This window comes from Rhinolophus sinicus, chromosome 16 (genome assembly GCF_057876585.1).
Source record: "Rhinolophus sinicus isolate RSI-liver-muscle chromosome 16, RSI-T2T, whole genome shotgun sequence".
In the NCBI taxonomy this organism is placed as follows: Eukaryota; Metazoa; Chordata; class Mammalia; order Chiroptera; family Rhinolophidae; genus Rhinolophus; species Rhinolophus sinicus.
Genome location: NC_142516.1, coordinates 1,085,937 through 1,103,899, shown reverse-complemented (window position 1 = coordinate 1,103,899; position 17,963 = coordinate 1,085,937). Strand labels below are relative to the sequence as shown.

At 63.0% G+C, this 17,963-nt stretch overlaps 1 protein-coding gene across 13 annotated transcripts in view; it reads right to left on the bottom strand.

Moving 5' to 3' along the window:
• KCNT1 (potassium sodium-activated channel subfamily T member 1) overlaps nt 1-17,963 on the bottom strand; it is a 63,891-nt gene that overhangs the window by 25,874 nt on the left and 20,054 nt on the right. For 7 of the 13 annotated variants that reach the window (XM_074331379.2, XM_074331380.2, XM_088793357.1 and 4 more), the window contains exons 3-4: nt 2,839-2,918; nt 2,186-2,285 (exon numbers count right to left, since the gene is read on the bottom strand). In XM_074331379.2, coding sequence (XP_074187480.2) covers nt 2,186-2,285; nt 2,839-2,918 — 180 coding nt within the window. Of the gene's footprint in view, nt 1-2,185; nt 2,286-2,838; nt 2,919-7,513; nt 7,556-11,364; nt 11,428-12,484; nt 12,680-17,963 lie in introns of those variants that run through there. The other 6 variants (XM_074331381.2, XM_088793358.1, XM_074331383.2 and 3 more) reach the window with 4 other exon arrangements.

The window sequence follows — 17,963 nt, the reverse complement described above, 5'->3', positions numbered from 1 at the left end:
AGTATGGGGGGCACCCTCTCCACCACCCAGGGCCAACACCCTGCATCTCAGACGGGCGTCTGTGCTCAAACACTTGGGTGAGGAGGCAGCCTGCCCCAACCCTGCAGCCCCCAGGGAGGGTCTCTAACAGAGATGGGCAAGCAGGGTGAGGAGGCTCCACCCCTCGGTGATGTGAGAGGTGTGCTCAGGAGGTGGCTGGGGTTCCTCCTGGTCTGATGGCAGGCTGCTGGGGAAGAGCTACACATGGCCAGAGATGCCACAAACAAGGCCGGACAATGTCCGCGAGATGCGGAGAGATGCCGCTCCCACCCCAGGAGCTGACTCCAGGAGGCACATCCCTAAGTGACTCCTGAGGACAAGCCCCCCGGACGCCCGGCTGTTGGGAAGGCGACGGGCATGGCAGACATGCTAGTTCTGCCCCAAACCTTAACCAATGCCAGAGTCGTGGACCACGGGGACCTCACTCTCACAGAGCCCATGGTGACAGGCAGCTCCCTACCCCTTTTCTCAACTGATTCAGGCCCCCTGAGCCTTACTGTGGCTGTCCAAACTCAATGCCCACAGAAGTGGATGATCGTCCTCCCATCCATCCTCCACCCACCCACCCATCCATCCATCCATTCTATGTACTTCCACCAGCCCCCTCACCCATCTATTCACCTCCCACCCATCCATGTGCCAGGCACTGTGCAATGACCACCACAGACCTGGTCCCCATGGGGATGGGGAACCAGATGCCCAGGTGCCTCTGGGAGTGGGGGAAGGTAGGGTGAGCCCATCAAAGTGGTGTGGGAATCAGCGGGAGCCCCCAGTTTTCCTTCTCAAACCACCACAGTGGGATGTGCCCTCCCCCACTGGGATGAAGACAGGTTTGTTCTTAGCAGAGGGTGAGAGTCTGGCCTGGGGACGCCAGGCCCCCCGTGCATGGGGGTCATGTGCAAGCTGGCCCCGAAGCCTCCAGGCCTGGCCTCCTTCCCGGCTCTGCCCCCCAGGAGCCAGGTGGCCCTGCCTCACCCTCAAGGGAAGAGGTAGGAAGATTCCACTCTGAGGAGCCGGCCAGAGAAGTGAGCGGCCCACCCAGATGCCAGCGACGAGCAGGCCCCGTGCCCTGACTGCATGCAGGCTGTCGGCATCTGAGTGGCCACCCTCAGTGGGGCAGCGCCAAGGGTGTGCATGAGGAAGGGCGCACAGGAGAGCGCAGGGGGGCAGGGCTGAAAGGGGAAAGGGTGCCGCGGGAAGGCAGTGCGGTCTGTCGCAAGGACTGACACCTACAGACAAGGATCCCGGGAAGTAGCAACCCAACTGAAGAACTGGAGGTAAAGCTAAGGAAACCCCCAGAAGGAGCAAAAGGGGCAAAGTCGGAGAGAGGGCAAGAAATGCGCAGAATCCCACGTCCCAATACCAGGGAGTCAGATGCGCAGAGCAAATGGGAGGTGACCTTCAAAGACCTCATTCAAGACAAGCCCGGCCCTGTGAGGACCCCACCTGGCGTCCCCCGGGACCGCCACAGAGAAGAGAAAGGGGCACCGAGGGGATCACACCAGTCTCCATGGAAAAAACTGCGCGGCCCACACGATCCCAACGCAACGGGAGTGGACATCTCACCAGCAGCCATCGCAGCAGGAAGGTGAAGCAGCCGGGCCATCCTTGTGGGCCCGGGAGCCGCCTCTGAGAGCCGCCTCCGACCTGAAGGCGGCAGGCAGCTTATTCTGACCGCCTTTCCCAGGAAGTCACGGAAGCACGTGCTCCATGCAAGTGAAGGGGAGCCTAAGGGAGCGGACCCCTGGGGGCCCAGGCAGAACCAGGAAGGGGCAGAGACCCTCCCCAGCTCGCATCCGGCCAGTCCAAGGGGCCTCGCGGCCCCTGCCTGCAGAGCTGAAGGGAGCCCAGGGCCACTGGCTGAGACCCTCCTGAGCACCACGGGGTGGGGGGTGGCATCCCAGGCTCTCCAGGGCCCAGAGCAGCTGCAAATACACCGTGATCCACGGACAGGGGCACCCTTGTCCCGGCGCTGAGCCTGCTGGCCAGCAGGCCCCTTAGGGCAGCATCTAGCCATGGCTCCCTGGGGGATGGACACTGGGACAGGGGTCACGTTGGGGAAGGAAGGACTCCGGCCGGGTATTGGGCACAGAGCTCCACGCCCACCCCGTCGGCCTCTGCAATGGCCCAGCCCCAGGTCACCCACCACCCGATCCCCAGGGCCGGGTCATCCAGCAGCACACGGACTATGTAGAGCAGACAGGTGAGCAGCTTCAGGGAGAAGTTGAACAGCCGGATCCTCAGGCCTGCAGGAGAGGGCGCATCAGGGCTGCTGGGGGCGCTGCGTCCCACTGGTCTCTGGCCAACAGCTCCTCCCCCCACACTGGGACGCCTGATCTGGGCGCCCCCAAAGGACGGCGGGGTGCTCTGCATCCCAGGGCGTGCTATGGGGCCAGCCCCAGGGGCGGGTGGGAGCAGAGGATTCCCACGTGGCTCCCTCCTTGGGGCAGGACGGTGGGGACCTGTGGAGCACACCCGTGGGCTAGGACCAGGGGCACGACCTGCACCCCATCCTGCACCCAGGACGTGGCTGAATGGCCAAGCTCCTGCAGTGGGATGGAGCCTGCCGGGGGAGGGCTGGGGTACCCCTCAGGGTGAGGGCAGCAGGGCCGGGTTGGCCACAGTGGAGGAGGCTAGGCGGGTGTCCACAGCCCAACCGCTTTCCAGCCGGGGGCAGGGTCCCACCTCCAGATGGGTGGAAGGTGGAGCCCACAGTTCAGTGTGCCATCCGCTCCCCACAGGCCCCGCCCACAGGCTCCTGCGCTCTCCTCACAAGCCTGCCCCAGAGGCACCACTCACTGGATCTCTGGTTTTTGATGAAGAACAGCTTGAGCCTCTCCTTGAAGGTGTTCTCGTTGACGTAGAACTCCACCTGGACCCTGGGGACAGGAGAGGGGTGTGGGGGCTCTGGGCTGGCGGGCTTGGCCGGGAGGCAAACCCAAAAGCCTCCAGCAGACTGGCTTGTCCCAAGCTGCAAGAGCCAAGAGGACAGAGGGATGGATGACAGCAGAGTCCACCTGGGACCAGGAGGGTCCCCAGGTGCCGCCAACAGATCTGCCTTCTGGACCTTCCAAAGCCGCTGAGCACACCTGGCTGCCAGCTGCTGCTCCCTTCTCAGCGCCCAGGGCCCTCCAGGCCCCTCCAAGGTGAACACTCATGGGCCCCCAGCCTCAGTTGTCACAGCCACCACCAGGATTAAACGTGCCCTGTGTGGCCCTTGGCATGGGGCTCAAAACACGTCACATCCTCTACACAGAATGTTCTAGAAGCAGATGGCGAGTTGCTCTGTATGATGGCCCCTGGTGGCTATGCCCGGAGGCTCACTGCACCTGCACGATGGTTGGGCAGATGGGCCACCTGCACCCCTGGCCAATCCCCAGACACCCCGAGGCCCTGCCAGGCTCCCAGTGTCCTGGGCACAGACCCCAGTGGTCCCAGCAGGAGCATGTCAGGTGGACAGGGCAGAGTGCAGAGGGCCATCTGGTCTCCTGGGTAATGTGGGCCTGGGGACAATGAGCAGCTGCCCAGACATCACGGCTGTGCTGGCCAGGCGAGGGCTCGTCACTCCACGGGGATGAGGCCCCCTGTGCTGACAGCAGGCAGGATGGATGGAGCAGGTAGGCATGGTGATCTCGCACTGTTTCCCTCTGGATGCAGGGGACATACGCCCCGAGTGGCCCATGCCCGGGGTGCTGGTCCTGCCTTGCTCTGAGTTGGCATGGCCACCCCACACGCATGGCCTCTTGGGCCCTCTGTCACTGGCTGTGTCTGTCCCCATTGGCAGGACGGTCTTAGGAATCCCGAAAGACCAGCCCGTGGGCGTTGCTATAAGCTGGACTCCCCCATAATGACACAGAGGCACCAGCAACCCAGGGGTTTGGGGCAAGGCTTTGGGTTGGAAAGGCCATGCCCTGTGCCTCGCCTTCCCCAGATGTCAGGCGGAAGCAGCCCGCCTCCCTGGGGATGGTGTGGGGTGGGACAAGCCCGTCCAGGGAGCACAGCGCCTGCTCACCCACAGTTCCATGCCACGATCGTGCCACAGGAGGCAGAGGGACTGAGCAGTTCTGCCCAAGCGATCCTGGAGGCCTGGCCAGAGCCACTGTGGCCTCTGCTGGTCACGGGACTCAACAAGAGCCCTGGAGGACCTGGGGATGTGGGCCTTCCCCACTCTCAGGTCTTGGGACAGGTGGGTCACCCAGCCACACCCTGGTCTCCTGGGGCCGGGGCCTCAGGACACACCTCCCACAGACCAGCAGGGTCCCAACCCAGAGCCAAAGTCAGTGCACCCAGCACTCCCACTGCACCCCAGCACAGACTGCTTTCCCCTACCCTGCCAGGTCACCTCTGAACCCCTAAATCCCGCCCTCTGTAGGCACCACCTGGAGCTGGGTCAGGGGACACCCCAGCAGGTCTCAGAGGAGTTGGTCAAATGAAGATGGGGCTCAGACAAGCCAGGCTGGACCTGGGCCCCATCTGGTCAGCTCGGGGGGCAGATGCCCCACAGTGGGGCCCATGGTGTCCCCAAGGGACACACGGGCCCCAGGACACCCAGCTCAGAAACACACCCTCCCCGACACTCTCCTGCCCTGTCACAGCCAAGCCTCAGTGGAGGGGTCTCCCCACTCTGCCGCTACACTCAGGCATGCCCCACACAGAGCCCTTATCTGGCCCCCTTGGCCCTCCCTCCTATGCCATCACCCCCCCTCCCCACTGAGCCCAGAGCTGGGAAACTGAGGCAAAGGCCAGGAAGCCCCCAGTGGCTGGCTCCTCCTGCTTCCTCTGCCAGGGACCCTCCCAGCTCCTTCCCCAAGGACCCCAACCCCAATCACAACCCCCCTTCCAACCGACCTTCACTTCCAGACCCCTTGGCCCCTCCCCGTGCCCCAGAACTGGAACCCAGAGTCACCCCTCAATGGTGTGAGTGCTGGCTGGCCGTTGGCCCCTCGCCCAGGTGGGCGTGGACCCCGTCTACATAGCCCCCTCGGCCTCAGAGGCAGTGTCCACCTCCAGAGGGAGGCGCTCTCGGGGCGCAGACCTGGGCCCATGAGGTCGAGCCTGCAGGGCCAGGGATGCTCCAAAGCCTCTTCCCTTTTCATCTTTCATGAGCTGTGGCCGCCCGCTCCTTGTAGCACCACCACACAGCGTTAATTACTAACTAGCCTTTTGCCCTGAAGCACATGTAAGGCGATGGGCATAATTTGGCCCAAGTCTGGTGGGTGCTGGGCAGACCTGGCTGATGCAGAGCCCCTTGGACACTGCCCGGACCGGCAGCCCCCAGGGCTCACCACGGATGGTCTGGCCTGGCAGTCAGAGGCCAGACATGGGCCTGCCCCTCACCTGCCCTGCCGCTCAGCACCCTCCACCTGTCTGAGCCTCGGCCTCCTCACCTGGGGACCAGGCAGTGACAGGGACCGCCTGTCCTGGGTGTTGTAGGGTGCCTGGCAGGGGGTGCTGTGACAACAGAGAAATTAAGCTTGTGTTCTACTGGCCCCTGCCTGTGCCCGGGGTCCTGCCCACACCGGGTGGACCTGAGGAGGCCCCTTTGTGCGCACACCCCCCACCAGGATGGGACCTGCCAGGCAAGGGCGGCCACCCAGTGACGAGGGGGCTGGGTGGAGGCCGGGGGCACAGCTCTCCTTGCTGCCCCGCAGACTGACCGGCAGGCTGTTCGGGGATTCCTGGCAGGCAGCTCTGGCATAGATGGCCTGTGCCGGGAAGCTGTAAGCACAGGGCCAGGCACCGGGCACACGGCGGGGCAGGCCCACGCTCCAGGCCACGACAGCCGTGCACTCACATGGGGCCGAGGTCAGCCTGCCTCCCTCTCTCAGTCTTTCGCCGCTGCTGGTGACTTTGGCAGGCACCTGGGGCTCCACTCACCAGCCCGCAGAGCCAGCGGCAAAGGGACCCAGGCCTGGCACCAAGCTGCAGCCGGCGATTCTGAGACCTGGCAGAGCCTGTGAGCGGCCCAGGGGCCCAGGCAAGAACAGACAGGTGTCTCCCCCGCCCCTCTCCATGCAGCCCCATGTCCTATGGGTGGGCCAGCAAAGAGCTGGGCTGGAGTCACAGAGTATTGGGGGGCAGGGGCTGCGGGGGATGGGGCATGAAGGACACTTGGCACCCCACTCCCAGCCCAAGCCTGCTGCCTCCCCTGTGGGAGGCTGGTGGGGGCATCAGCAGAGACCCCTGCTGGGGACATCCCTCCTCTCCCCATCCCCCCAGACGCTCATCAGGGGTCTGGATCCACCTCAAAGGGTGGCTGGAAGGGGGTGCAAGGCTGTCCTCTAGCTACTGGCCCCCTGCCACAGGCTAGCTCCTGGGGCCACCTGCTGTTCCAGGCTAGCCCGCCACCACAGACACCCTCACCCCCACCTCCGTCCTTGTTGGTCAACCTCCTCAGTATCTGTGGGTACAGAGCAGCCTGGGAAACTGAGGAAAGGGAGGGTGGGCAGCGACTTCTCAAAACAACAGATGACCTGGCCTGCGCCCCTCCCCCCATAGGCAGCCCCGCGGCAACCACAGCACTCAACTCCCAGCGGGGCCTTGTTCTGGCACCTTCCCGCTGGGTCAGGGGCCAGGGGCCAGGGCGAGCCTCCTTGGGCCTCCACGGGCCCAGGAACGTCTGCTCCATGACAACTGTGGGACAGCAGGACCCACAGCCTCGCCCTCAGGCAGCTGCAGACAGTCCACTCCCTCCCACAGGCCTGACCCATTCCTGGGGAGCCCGGGGTGGAGCTGGGGGGGCCTGCCAGTGGTGGAGGCGCCTTCCATCTCACCGCACCCGGGAGATGTGGCCAGGAGACCGAAGTCCAGTGTGTGGCCCAGCCCCGGAGTCACAGGCTGGCATCACCGAGGGAGGAGGGAACGTGGCTGCTGAGGCAACCTTAATCATGAAACTACTAATCAGGCCGCACTTGGTGACCACACGGAAGGCCGTGGGCCTGAGCAGGTGGGGCTCTCTCCCGGGAATGCACTGGGACCTGGGTGCTCCGAGGGGGCTCTGGGCCCCGCCTCAAGACCAACCTCTGCCTAAATCTTAACTGAAGCCAGGGAAAGCACCTGAAGGCCTGGACCTGCGAAGGCGGCCCAGGTGGGCTGAAGCCGGGGGTGCCAGCCGTCATCTGCCTGCCTGTTCTCCTATAGGCACCACGGTGGGGCTCCTCGATCCTACCCTCTGGCCACCACTGTAGGGGGACGTGGGGTATCTGCCTCTGGACAGCCCATTTCCTACTCCTGCGCTCCACCCCGGGGGACCACCCACCATCCTGTCCCCAGCCTCGCCCCACCCCCCAGGCCCAGCAATACACTGCAGGGGGGTGCTGGCCACCACACCCCACCCCTGCCCTCGGGCTGCAGGGCTGGTGGTGCGGGGAGACTGGACTCTCCCTCAGGGCTAGCACAGCCTGAGCTGTCCTCCTCCCTAGGTCCGCTGGGGTGCGAGGACACTTGTGTGTCCCCTCCCCTGCAGAGCACTTACTGAGACAGAGAAGAGTCCAGGCTGAAATCTTCCACATGAAGCCTGGAGACAGACATGGAGCAGACAGGTCAATGTGGAAGATGAGCTGATGGACAGGGGCCTGGCCTCCTGGACCAGGCGGTGGCACAGGCAAGCAGGGAGGCTCCAGGCAGGGTCCGAGGGAAGAGGGTACAGTACGCCCATGCACACACACCCCTGCCCCTCGGAGCCCCCAGGCCGGCGGGAGGAGCCCACACTCTGACCGGCCCTGGCCCCCCTCAGTGCCTGAGACAGCACAGGGCGTGGTGGTGCCAGCGCATGCCGGATGGGATGATGGCCGCACCTGAGATGCCTGCACACGAGGACTGGGCCACCGGCCTCCAGCTAAGCGAGCAACAGCCGATTGGCAGGCTTGACAAGTGCTCTGTCGCTGCTCCTCTGCAAGCCCACCCAGGCACCAAGTGACCCCCGGCGTCCAGGAAGGGGCATGATTAGCCTGACTTTACACCCAGGAAGCTGATGGCAGCAAGGGGCAGTCCCTCCACGGGGCCACCTGGCTAGATGCGACAGCCAGGGCTCGGGTCTGCAAGACTGCCAACTTCCCCTGCACTCCCCTGCCCTCTATGGGCCACGGCACCACCGGCCCTGCTCCTCAGCACAGGCCCAGGTGGGGACCTGATGCTTCTTGGGGGACCCTCAGGTGCACCCCCTCCGCTGGGTCTGGCCCAGGGTTTTCTAGACTGAGATGGTGGGCGTGGCCTGTGACAGAGGGAAGAGGCTGGTGGGAGAGCCCAGCAGCTCTGAGTACTGGCCGGGGGGGGGGGGGGGGGGGGGGGCTGGGCAGGGTCCACTCTGCTGATGATGCAGGCATGGGGCCAGCTCCTCCGGAGGATGACAGGGCCTCTCGTAATCCTCAGAGCAAGAATTTTCCAGAAGAGGAAACCAAGGGTCATGGAGGACCACTGCCTTCCTGAGGAGGCCACAGCAGGGAGGAGTGGGCAGGCCTGCAAGGGTGGGGTCGCAGGCACATGCCCACCTGCCATGGTGCCGCCCACCAGCTCCTGGTGCCTGGGTGGGCCAGGTCTTGCCAGGGTGGGGTGCAGGGCTGGGAAGTCAGGGCTTAACTGGGAGGGCTGGGGTCGCTGGGAGCTTCTGGAAGACTGCATGTTTGCTGGGCTCAGGTTCTCTTGCACTGTCCTGGGTGCTGCCCCAGCTCTGAGGTGAACTAACAGCTGCATCAGGGGGTGGCAGGAGCCTGACAGAACTGCAGCCTGTGGCAGCGGGACCAGGAACTCACCAAGAGAGAGTAGGTGAAGGGGTGAGGGGGCTGACCGGAGAGAAGACTCAGCACGTGGAGATTGTCCAGTTTCCTGGAGGGGAGGGGCCACGTGTAGGTATGGACCTGCAGGGAGGAGGGGGCACAGTGGGAGCAGCCCCAGGACCATCTCCTGAACCTATGGTACCAGGGGGAGTGGACTTGGGGTCGGGGCGGGGTTCAACCACAGTTGAACTCTTGATAGGCCAGAGGTCACCGCTGACACGGGACATTAACGGCACGAATTCTGGGAGAGCAGCAGGAGAGCAGCGCCCTGAGACAGAGGCTGGGTGCTGGGCTGAGAGCTTGGGGGCGGGGAGGCAGGTGTGGGATGGAGAGGTCTGTGTGCTCAGAGCACGCCTCAGGCCAGGCGTGGGCATGCAGAGTGGGCCCACTCGGCCGCAGCGCAAAGTGGATAGTTCTGGGCTGGCCAAGTGGGGAGCTGACAGGTGAGGGGTGCTTCTTGCAGTCCTTGCTCCCCTCCCCTCCCCAGCCCCCATGGTTTCCAGAAGCCCCCAGTTGCAACCTGATCCTCCAGGCCTGTCCTCAGTGGACAGAGATGCAGTCAGGTTAAGAGGGGGTCCTGGAAGGTCAAGCTGGCCCCCTGGCCACTCTCTGCAGCTCCAGCCTGGGGCTGAAGCTGATTCCATTGCCCAGCCAGGGCCCTCGGGCCACCTGTGCCAGCCTCACTCCTCCCAGGCCCCGCCCAGTCTCCACCAGGCCCCGCCCCTACAAACCAGGCCCCGCCCCACCTCCACCAGGCCTTCTCCCTAGGCCACACCCCACCTCTAGGCCTTTGTTCCTCCCTTCTCCCCAAACCCTCTGATGAGTCCAGCTCTGAGCAAGCCCCCCTCCTCTGATGGATGTTCCCTCTGACTAAGGGTCCTGGGTCAGTGAGCCCCACCCCTGAAACTACCCGATGGCAGGGGGTGGGGATGGAAGGGGTAGGAGAGGTGTGGGGGTGGAGGGGGCCATGCTCAAACAGCCTGATTGCCAAGCTCACTGGCCTCACCTGTGGTGGCATCCACTCCTCCATCCTCCCCTCCTGTGGACCGCTCTTCCCCTCTTCCTGCCCTGAGGACCCCCTTGACCTCTGCCCGCTGCCTCCCGTGGAACCTCAGAGTTCTGTCCTGGCCCCTGGCTTCCTGCTCCTCACCTTCCCAAGGGCCCATCCACACCTACATGAGGGTTCCCACTCCCCGGCCTGAAGCTCTTCCCCTGCTGTGCTTCCAGGTACCCCAAACTCAGCCATCCCGAGCACTCCCCACCCCGCCAAGGCCACTGCCATGCCTGCCAGCCTCCCCCAGGGGTCCCCACCAAGAGTACACCAAGGAGCCCCTCGCTTAGGGCAGAACCCAGACCGTGGGGGCAGCTGAGGAGCCAGGCCCTTCTTCTCCAGCCCCACCTGCCCGCCCACCCTACCCCTCTACCTAGTTCTTCCTTCCAGGTCAGCGCACCTGGCACTGGGGCCCCAGCCAGGTGTGAGGCTGGGTGGCAGACCCCAGGAAGGGTAAGGCCATCTCGCTCCAGAGTTGCTGGGGGCATGAAGTGGCAGCAGCCCAGCCTGACCCACCTGGGGAGTTCACTACATGGCCAGCCCCTCCCTCACTGGGCTCTTTTGCTCAAAAGCTCTCACATGATATCATCCTTACCCAGGTCAGGCCTTCTAACCTCGCACTGTGCGGGGCAGGGCAGAGAAGGAAGGAGAAGACCCACGGGCTCTAAGCCCAGGAAGCCCAGGCTGGGGGGAGGTGAGGCCCACAGCATCCAAGAGACAGAGGGGTGGTGCATCCGCAGCTCGGGCATAGCAGGCATCGGGGGTTTGGGCATAGCAGGCACCTCCCTGTGGCTCCGTCCATCAAGGGCAGTGGAGACCCCTCCTTCTTCTCACTGCCTTCCCATCAGGGGTGGGGCCACCCTGGGGACCTTGGACCTAGTGAGTCCCGACCCTGGCTGGCTCCGGAAGGTAGCCAGGCATGTGGGATGGGGCAGCTGCAGGAGCTATGGCCACAGCAGCTCCCTCTGACGGAGGGCACCCGTCTCCCTCCTTGCGAGTCCTCCTCTTCTTAGGAATCTGCCATGGCTCCCTACTGCTGCTGTCTAGAGAAAAGTCTGCAGCACACGTCCAGCGCCTGGGGAGGGGAAGCTGTAGGGCACCAGGCGGCAGGAGGCTGTGATGGCCTCCTTCTCTGCTCTGCAAAGGAGGCTGGTAAGGACCCTGCACTTCAGGGGCTGCTGGGGGACAGAGTGAGGCCGCCCTTATCACGGGTCAGCACAGGATGAGGGGCAGGCTTCATGGAGGAGGGGTCCAGGCAGCTGCAGCTCCCATGCTGCACTGCGGGCTCAGATGCAGGAACTGGACAGTGCAGGGAACCAGACCCTCACAGGGGCCAGGCTGGCTGAAAGCAGAGCCTCCGGAATCACTCCCCCACCCGCAGCATCCAGGAAGAGGATGCAGAGCGGAGGAATCTGTTCCCCAGGGCCTTGGCGAGCACCCACCTTCCTCCTGCCCAGGGGCTGCCCACTAGCTGCTGGAGGGCCTCTTAGAAGCACTTACTGTCCAGCCTTAGCAGTCTACTCCGGCCAATGGGAACACCGCTGGCCGCTTTCCCCCATGAGGCTTTGAGAAGCAGAAAACAGGGTGTGAGAGCAAGGAAGGGACTGGCCAGCCTGTGGCCGGGTAGGAGGGGCCGGGGAGAGGCTCCCCAGGCACCCTGGGTCTTGCCATCTGCCAGGCCAAGTGTCTGCCACCCCCCCCCCCACTGCAGCCCTGACATGGCCCATCACCCCTCCCCAGGCTTTGGCCCTGCCAGTTCCCTCTGCCTGGAAGCCCCCTGCCCATGTCCCTGTGCTCCAGAAAGTCCCTGCTGTCCTTGCCCCAGCCCAGCCTGCACCTCTGTCTGCCAGGCACAGGTTTCGTGCCCACGACGTGTGCCCACACCGGGGCAGCTGTGATTCATCTCCATTCCCCCGCAGCATCTAGAAGGGCTCCCGACACAGGAAAGGTGCTGGCTGGCGTTAGTGCCGTGGACCCAGCCGCAGTGTCCTCATCAGTGAAATGGGGGTGCTGTGCTTTGCCCACACCTACAGAGGGGCCGGGGAGGGGTCGGCTCTGCCCCCTGCCCAGACAGGCTCCTTTCCTAGAGAACTTGCCTCCTGCAGCCTGGCGGCCACCAGCTCCAAGTGCTCGCGCCAGGGAGCCTGAGCCTGAGCCTTGACAAGCTCCAATCTGCTGTGCAGCCTTCCACCCGTCCCGGCCTCCCTGGGCCTCACACTGTTCACCTCTGAAGTGGGGACACAGATGCCAGCCCTGCCTCCCCTCAAGCAGCCACTGGAACCAACATGAGTGTGGTCTCCAGTGGGACAAGGCTCAGACTGGGGTCACTGAGCCACAGGGCACAGCGTCCAGGTCCCCACTTCCTTTCTTCCCTCCAGTGTTACCTGCAGGCCCACTCTACTCAGCCTCTAAGAGCAGGGGAGAGCAGGGTCCCCAAAGCGGCCTGGAGACACATTGGATGGTCAGGGCGCTTGGGTGGGAGTTCGGAGGGGAGACCCCGGCCGTCCCCCCACTTCCCGGGGCTGCAGGCAACCAGGCAGATGCAGCCCAGCGGAGCCAGTGCAGGATGCAAGCGGCGGGGATGCAAAGCCCCTCCCCGCGGCGGTGCCCCCGCCCCTACCTCTGGCCCACGTCGCTGCCCACGGAGCCCCCGCCGCGGGCCGGCAGCAGAGGGCTGAGCCCGTGCGGCTCCTCGGGAGCCGAGGCGCCGGCCGGGGCCCCCCCTGGGCCCCCTTTGCCCTCGGACGGCGAGCGCGGCAGCTTGGCCCGCGCCATCCTGCGGGAGCGCGCGGCGGCGGCGGCGAGAGGCGGGGGCGGCGCCGGGCGCTACCATCTCGGCACCGCCTCGCGCCCTCCCCGCGTTGCCGCCGCAGTGGAACGGCCAGGGGGAGGGATAGGGGAGCGGGTGCTGGAAAGCTGAGGGGAGGCGGCCGCTTCCCCCACCACGCGCCGCCGCTGGCAGGGAATGCCCAGGCTTATAGCCTTCCCCACCCTGAGAGGCCCCCAGCGCAAAGGACGCCCCATGCAGGAGGGGGTCTCAGCGCCCCGCGGCTGCTAGGGGCTGCCTTGTAACGGAAGTAGTAGTAATAATCCTAATGACGGGAGGAGTGGCGCGGTGACAGCTGGTGGCTCTTGGCCATTCACCTCCGCATTGGTGCTGGGCCATGTGCCCAACTCACACCGCGTGCGGGCCCTGGGCGTCCAGGTGCTGCTCAGAATCCCTGCTCAGAGCCCACCTGCCCGCCCCTGCCCGGCTGCCTGCCCAGGTTGGGAAACTGCTGTTTGTCCTCTCTCCTGCAGGCACTCAGGGCCCCGTCCCCTATCCCCTCCCCTCAAAGCTATCAGGGAGTCCACATGGACATTCCTTTATCCATGCCCATAAGCCAGGCTCGGCTCAGTGTCGGGCACGCGATCCCAGCCGTGGGGGAAGCAGCTGTTTGGTGGAATGCTGGTCTGCCAGACAGTGGCAGGCACTGAACGGCTCACTGAACACGGACACCCGGAGGCAGTGCAGATTTCTGTCCCTTTTGCGAGGTGGGGAAGCCGAGGCCCTGAGGGAAGAAGTGGCTTTCCCAGGAGACCCAGACAGTTAGGAGAGGAGCAAGGACTCCCTCCACCACTGCTGATGGAGCTTCGTTTCTCTCTGCTGCATTATTTTCTGCCCAGCTCCTTCCATTTTACAGACAAGGCCCGAGGCCGGGAGGGTAACTAACGGCCAGGTAACAGGTGTTGGTGCTGGGAGGACTGGCTCCTGGTCTGCCTGCCCTGGAGCCCAGCTGGGAGAAGACGACTCAAGGAGTCACAGCTGTCCTCAACAGCCGCCAGGGGCTTCAAGCCCTCCTGACTCGCCGGACCGGAAGCTCAGCCTGCACGGCCTGTTTCTTCACCCCACTTGTGACCCACCAGCCACCAGGGAGGGCCTGGCACTTACGAAGGTTTGTGGGAGGAAGGTGGGCCTCAGAACACCCAGACCCTGCCTAGCCCCTCCCCAGACATCGCTGGGCTATTGGTGGTCTCGGCAAACACACGCGCATTTCCCTGACCGAGGTTCATGACCTGTATGTGCCCGAGAGACGAGGTGTTTGCCCCTGCCTGCCCTGGGCAGAGGGGGCAGGCAGGTGGCGTCCACTCCTCACCCTTCCTGTGACGACACAGGGCAGCAACTGCAAAGAATGAGAGCTGGCAGTGTCTCGAGCTGCTGGTGCAGAGACATACCCTGTGAGAGGCTGAGACACAGAGCGAGCAGGACCACAGGCACGGGCAGTGCCCTGCACAGCCCAGGGGTGCCGCCCACCCACAGGGCAACGCGGAGGCCGTCCATGTGTCTGTCAACGCACAGGAGGTGCAGGGAGCTACAAGAGGGTGTCTCAGGCTGCTGGACCCCTGGGGACCTGCCCGGGCTTCACAAAGAGAACACGGTGCTTGTGTGCTTGGAGCAATGGCAGCAAACCACAGCCATCTCAGGGGGCTCAGGGTGGCAGACGGGTCACATCCATCCACTGGAAGGCTCAGACCCGGGCTCGCCCACCACAAGTGCAGGTGTCTTTTCCGTTCCTGGCTGAGTGCTGTCTGTCCTCAGGTACCAATGGCGTCTAAGGGCCAGGGTCAGAGTCACGTGACAAGCAGGATGCCCAACATTTTGTATGGAGAGATGTGGTGAGAACTGCCGTGACGTGTATGGAAAGACCACCAGCCAACTGCCAGCATTGGTTACAGCTGAGTGGGGTGGGGCGGCCTTTTCAGCTGGGGGCTGCTCCATTTATGAAAGGTTTGATTCACTTTTAAAACGATCATCCGCTTTTGTCATAGAAAGTCGAGTATTTCCTGTGTGGGGAGGACAGACAGCCCCCCTGCAGCGGTCTTGGGGCACTGTGAGAAGTGTCTCTCTGGTGGGGGGGCCGAGGCCCCCAAGTGTCCCAGCACTGCCCACTCCGCAGAACTAAGGCAACCTGGAGCACTGCGGCAGTGGGGGGTGGGGCAGATAGAAAGACCACTGACCTTTTCTCAAGCACTTAAGCCTCCTGTAAACACAGCTTCCTTCTTAGAGCACAGCAGCCCTGTGGGGCGGGAGGGGTGGTCATTTTGCCTCCTCTATGCAGAGTGGGACTGCCAGCTGAGCCAAGGAGTGGACAGGCGTCCAAGGTGTGTTTGAAGGGGAAACTAGCCAAGCTTCCTGCAGGACTGGATGGGAACGGGTACATCAGGGTGAGGAAATGGGTGGTGGTGACACCCTGAGATTGAGATGGGGACGGGAGGCACAAACAGGGGGTCGGTTACATTCTCAAAGTGCCCACCAGACAATGCTAGTGATTACAGGGAACGTCACAGCCCTGAAAGGAAGGAGGTCCTGACACCCGCTACCACGTGGATGGACCCTGAGGACACTGTGCTCAGTGAAACGAGCCAGTCCCAGAAGGACAAACCCTGCAGGACCCCCTCACAGGAGGTCCCCAGAGGAGTCAGATTCAGACAGGAAGTAGATGGGGGGCCGGGGCGAGGCGAGGGGAGGGGAGTGAGTGTTTAATGGGGACAGAGTGTCAGTTTGGGGAGACGAGAAAGTCTGGAGATGACGGAGGGGGTGGCCACACAATGTGTGACTGCACCTAATGCCACTGAGGTGGCACCGAAACGTGGCTGAGATGGTCAGTGTTATGTGTGTCTTACCACAATGAAAACACAACAGGAAGAAAGGGTACTGAATGTAGCTGGAAGGGCCCCTATGACCCAGATAGGGACAACTGAGCATCAGCGGGGTCGTCACTAAAATATGGTGTATGTGTTCCCTCCAGCTACGTAACAGATTACCAGGAACTGAGTAGCTTAAAAACAACACAAATTTATTATCTTCCAGTCCTGGAGATGAGAGACCTAAAATCTATTAAGTGTGGGTGGGGGCTCCTCCTGGAGGTGTCTGCCTGCCCTGGCTGGGCCCCTTCCTCCATCACTCCTACCTCTGCTTCCGTTCTCACTTCTGACTCCAGCCCTCCGGCGACTACAGGGGCCCCACCAAGATGGCCTCCCCATCTCAGGACCCTTCATCACATCTGCAAAGTTCCTCCTGCCACCTAACATAACATATCCAGAGGTCCCAGGGTTAGGACACGGACATCTTTGGGGGGCACCGTTCAGCCCCCCACCCATGGTGTAACTCCACGGGTCAATACAGGACACCCAGCAGAGGAATCCAGGGAAAAACTGCCCGCAGTGGTTCCTGTTCGAGGCTGCGTCACTTTTAAAGCTGGCGAGTAAAGAGAAAGGCAGCGTGGGGCGTGTTTTCCAGCTTTCCAGCAGGAATTGCATTGTGGGTACATGCTAGCGCTCCTGCTAGAGGGTACAGCTGATACTCACACCGGGACACAGAACAGCAAAGGCGGCCCGCGGGGCTCAGTGAGGACCTTCCGTGGGGGCTGGGACTGATGTGCACATGGTGACGGGTCACTTGAGGTGACAAGTGGGGAGCATAACGGCCCCATGGAAGGGTTGGGCTGTCATCGCTAACCCAGGGTGTCCATCTGGCCATCTCTAATGGAGGGACAACCAGGACATGAGGCCACACGGAGGCCAGTGGCACTTAAAATGCTCTCTCGCCTAAATCATTCAGGCTTGGCCCACCAGGCCTTCAGGCCCCACATCTGGTTGACAAGGATTACTGGAGGCAGAGGAAAAAGGGAACGGCCTCCGAGAGGCAGGCGGACACGTGGAGACGGCGGGACGGTCGGCAGGTCCCAGGCCTGGTGCGTTCGCTTTCTCTGCTGCGTAACAAACCTCCACATCTTCGCAGCTTAAAGCCGCACTGTGCTCTCTCTCAGCGCTGCTGAGCTTGGCTTTCAGTGGGCAGCTCGGGGCTCCCAGCTGGAGCTCTGGGACAACTCGGCTCCATGCTCATCTGTCACTGGCAGGTCCTGGTAGCTGCAGCACTGAGGGCCCCGTTTTCTGCTGGCTGTCAGTGGCTCAGTTCCTAAAGGTCGCCCTCATTCCTCGGCACGTGGCTCCTCCATCTGTTAGGCCAGCAATGGCATCGCAAAACCCCTGGGCCTCGAGTCTTCCGCTTCCAGCCAGAGAACTGGCTCTGCCTCCAAAGGGCTCCTGAATTTAGACTGAGCCCACAGGGGCAAGCTCCTTTGGATAACTCAAAATCAACTGATTGGTCACCTTAATTGTACTGCAAAGTCCCTTTTGCTATGTGTATAAACTTCCTGGGGCTGCTGTAACAAAGCACCACAGACGCCCAGGCGGCTTAAACAGCACACATTTATCGTCCCACATCCTGCAGGCCAGAGGTCCAGGGCAGGGCTGGTTATCCTGAGGCCGTGAGGGGTCGGCCCCAGGCCTTTCTCCTCGGCTTGAACTGAATGTCTCCCCTCTGGAAGTCTATCTCCAAATTTCCCACTTTTTCGACAGCAGTCATACTGGATTAAGGCCACCCTAATGACCTCTGTTCACTTAATTACCTGTACAATAAGTCCACGTTCCGAGGTGCTGGGGTTAGCGGCTCAACAGGCGAATTTTGGAGGGATGCAGTCTGGCCCCAACACGGTAGAACGCACCATAATCCTGGGTGACATCTCACTGTCCTGGGGATCAGGGTGGAGGTCTCAGGGGTCATCCCAGAGTAGAAGAGGTTTGTGAATCCTACTTGCAGGACACAACACCATTTTCCTGCCCTGAACAAGCATGATGGACATGCTGGTGGCCACGGGCAATGTCTGCCCCAAGCCAGGTCTATGCTCCCCACCCCCCGGTACTACCAGCCCTGGCTCCCCAGACCCAGACTCCTCACTCACTCACCTGCAGGCTCTCGAATCACCTGGCATCACATGGGGCTCCCTGAGTTCTGGTGAGGACACTTTGTCTCCTCCTGCCCCCTCCTGTGAAGGGCGTGAGTCTTGGGAGATGCCCCATAATCGCCACTCGAAATCTGTGCTTCCTGTGGGAGGCTTACTTCCCACTAAGTGGTAGGGTGGGGGCCGGCCTGGCCACTAGCTGGGGGTGGGCAGGGCCTCCTGACCTTGAGGTTCATTGGTCTGCTTTCTACCCCAGATGGAAATGAGGTGATCACTGTGATGGCATTTAGGGCACCCCAGGACAATCTTCCTACC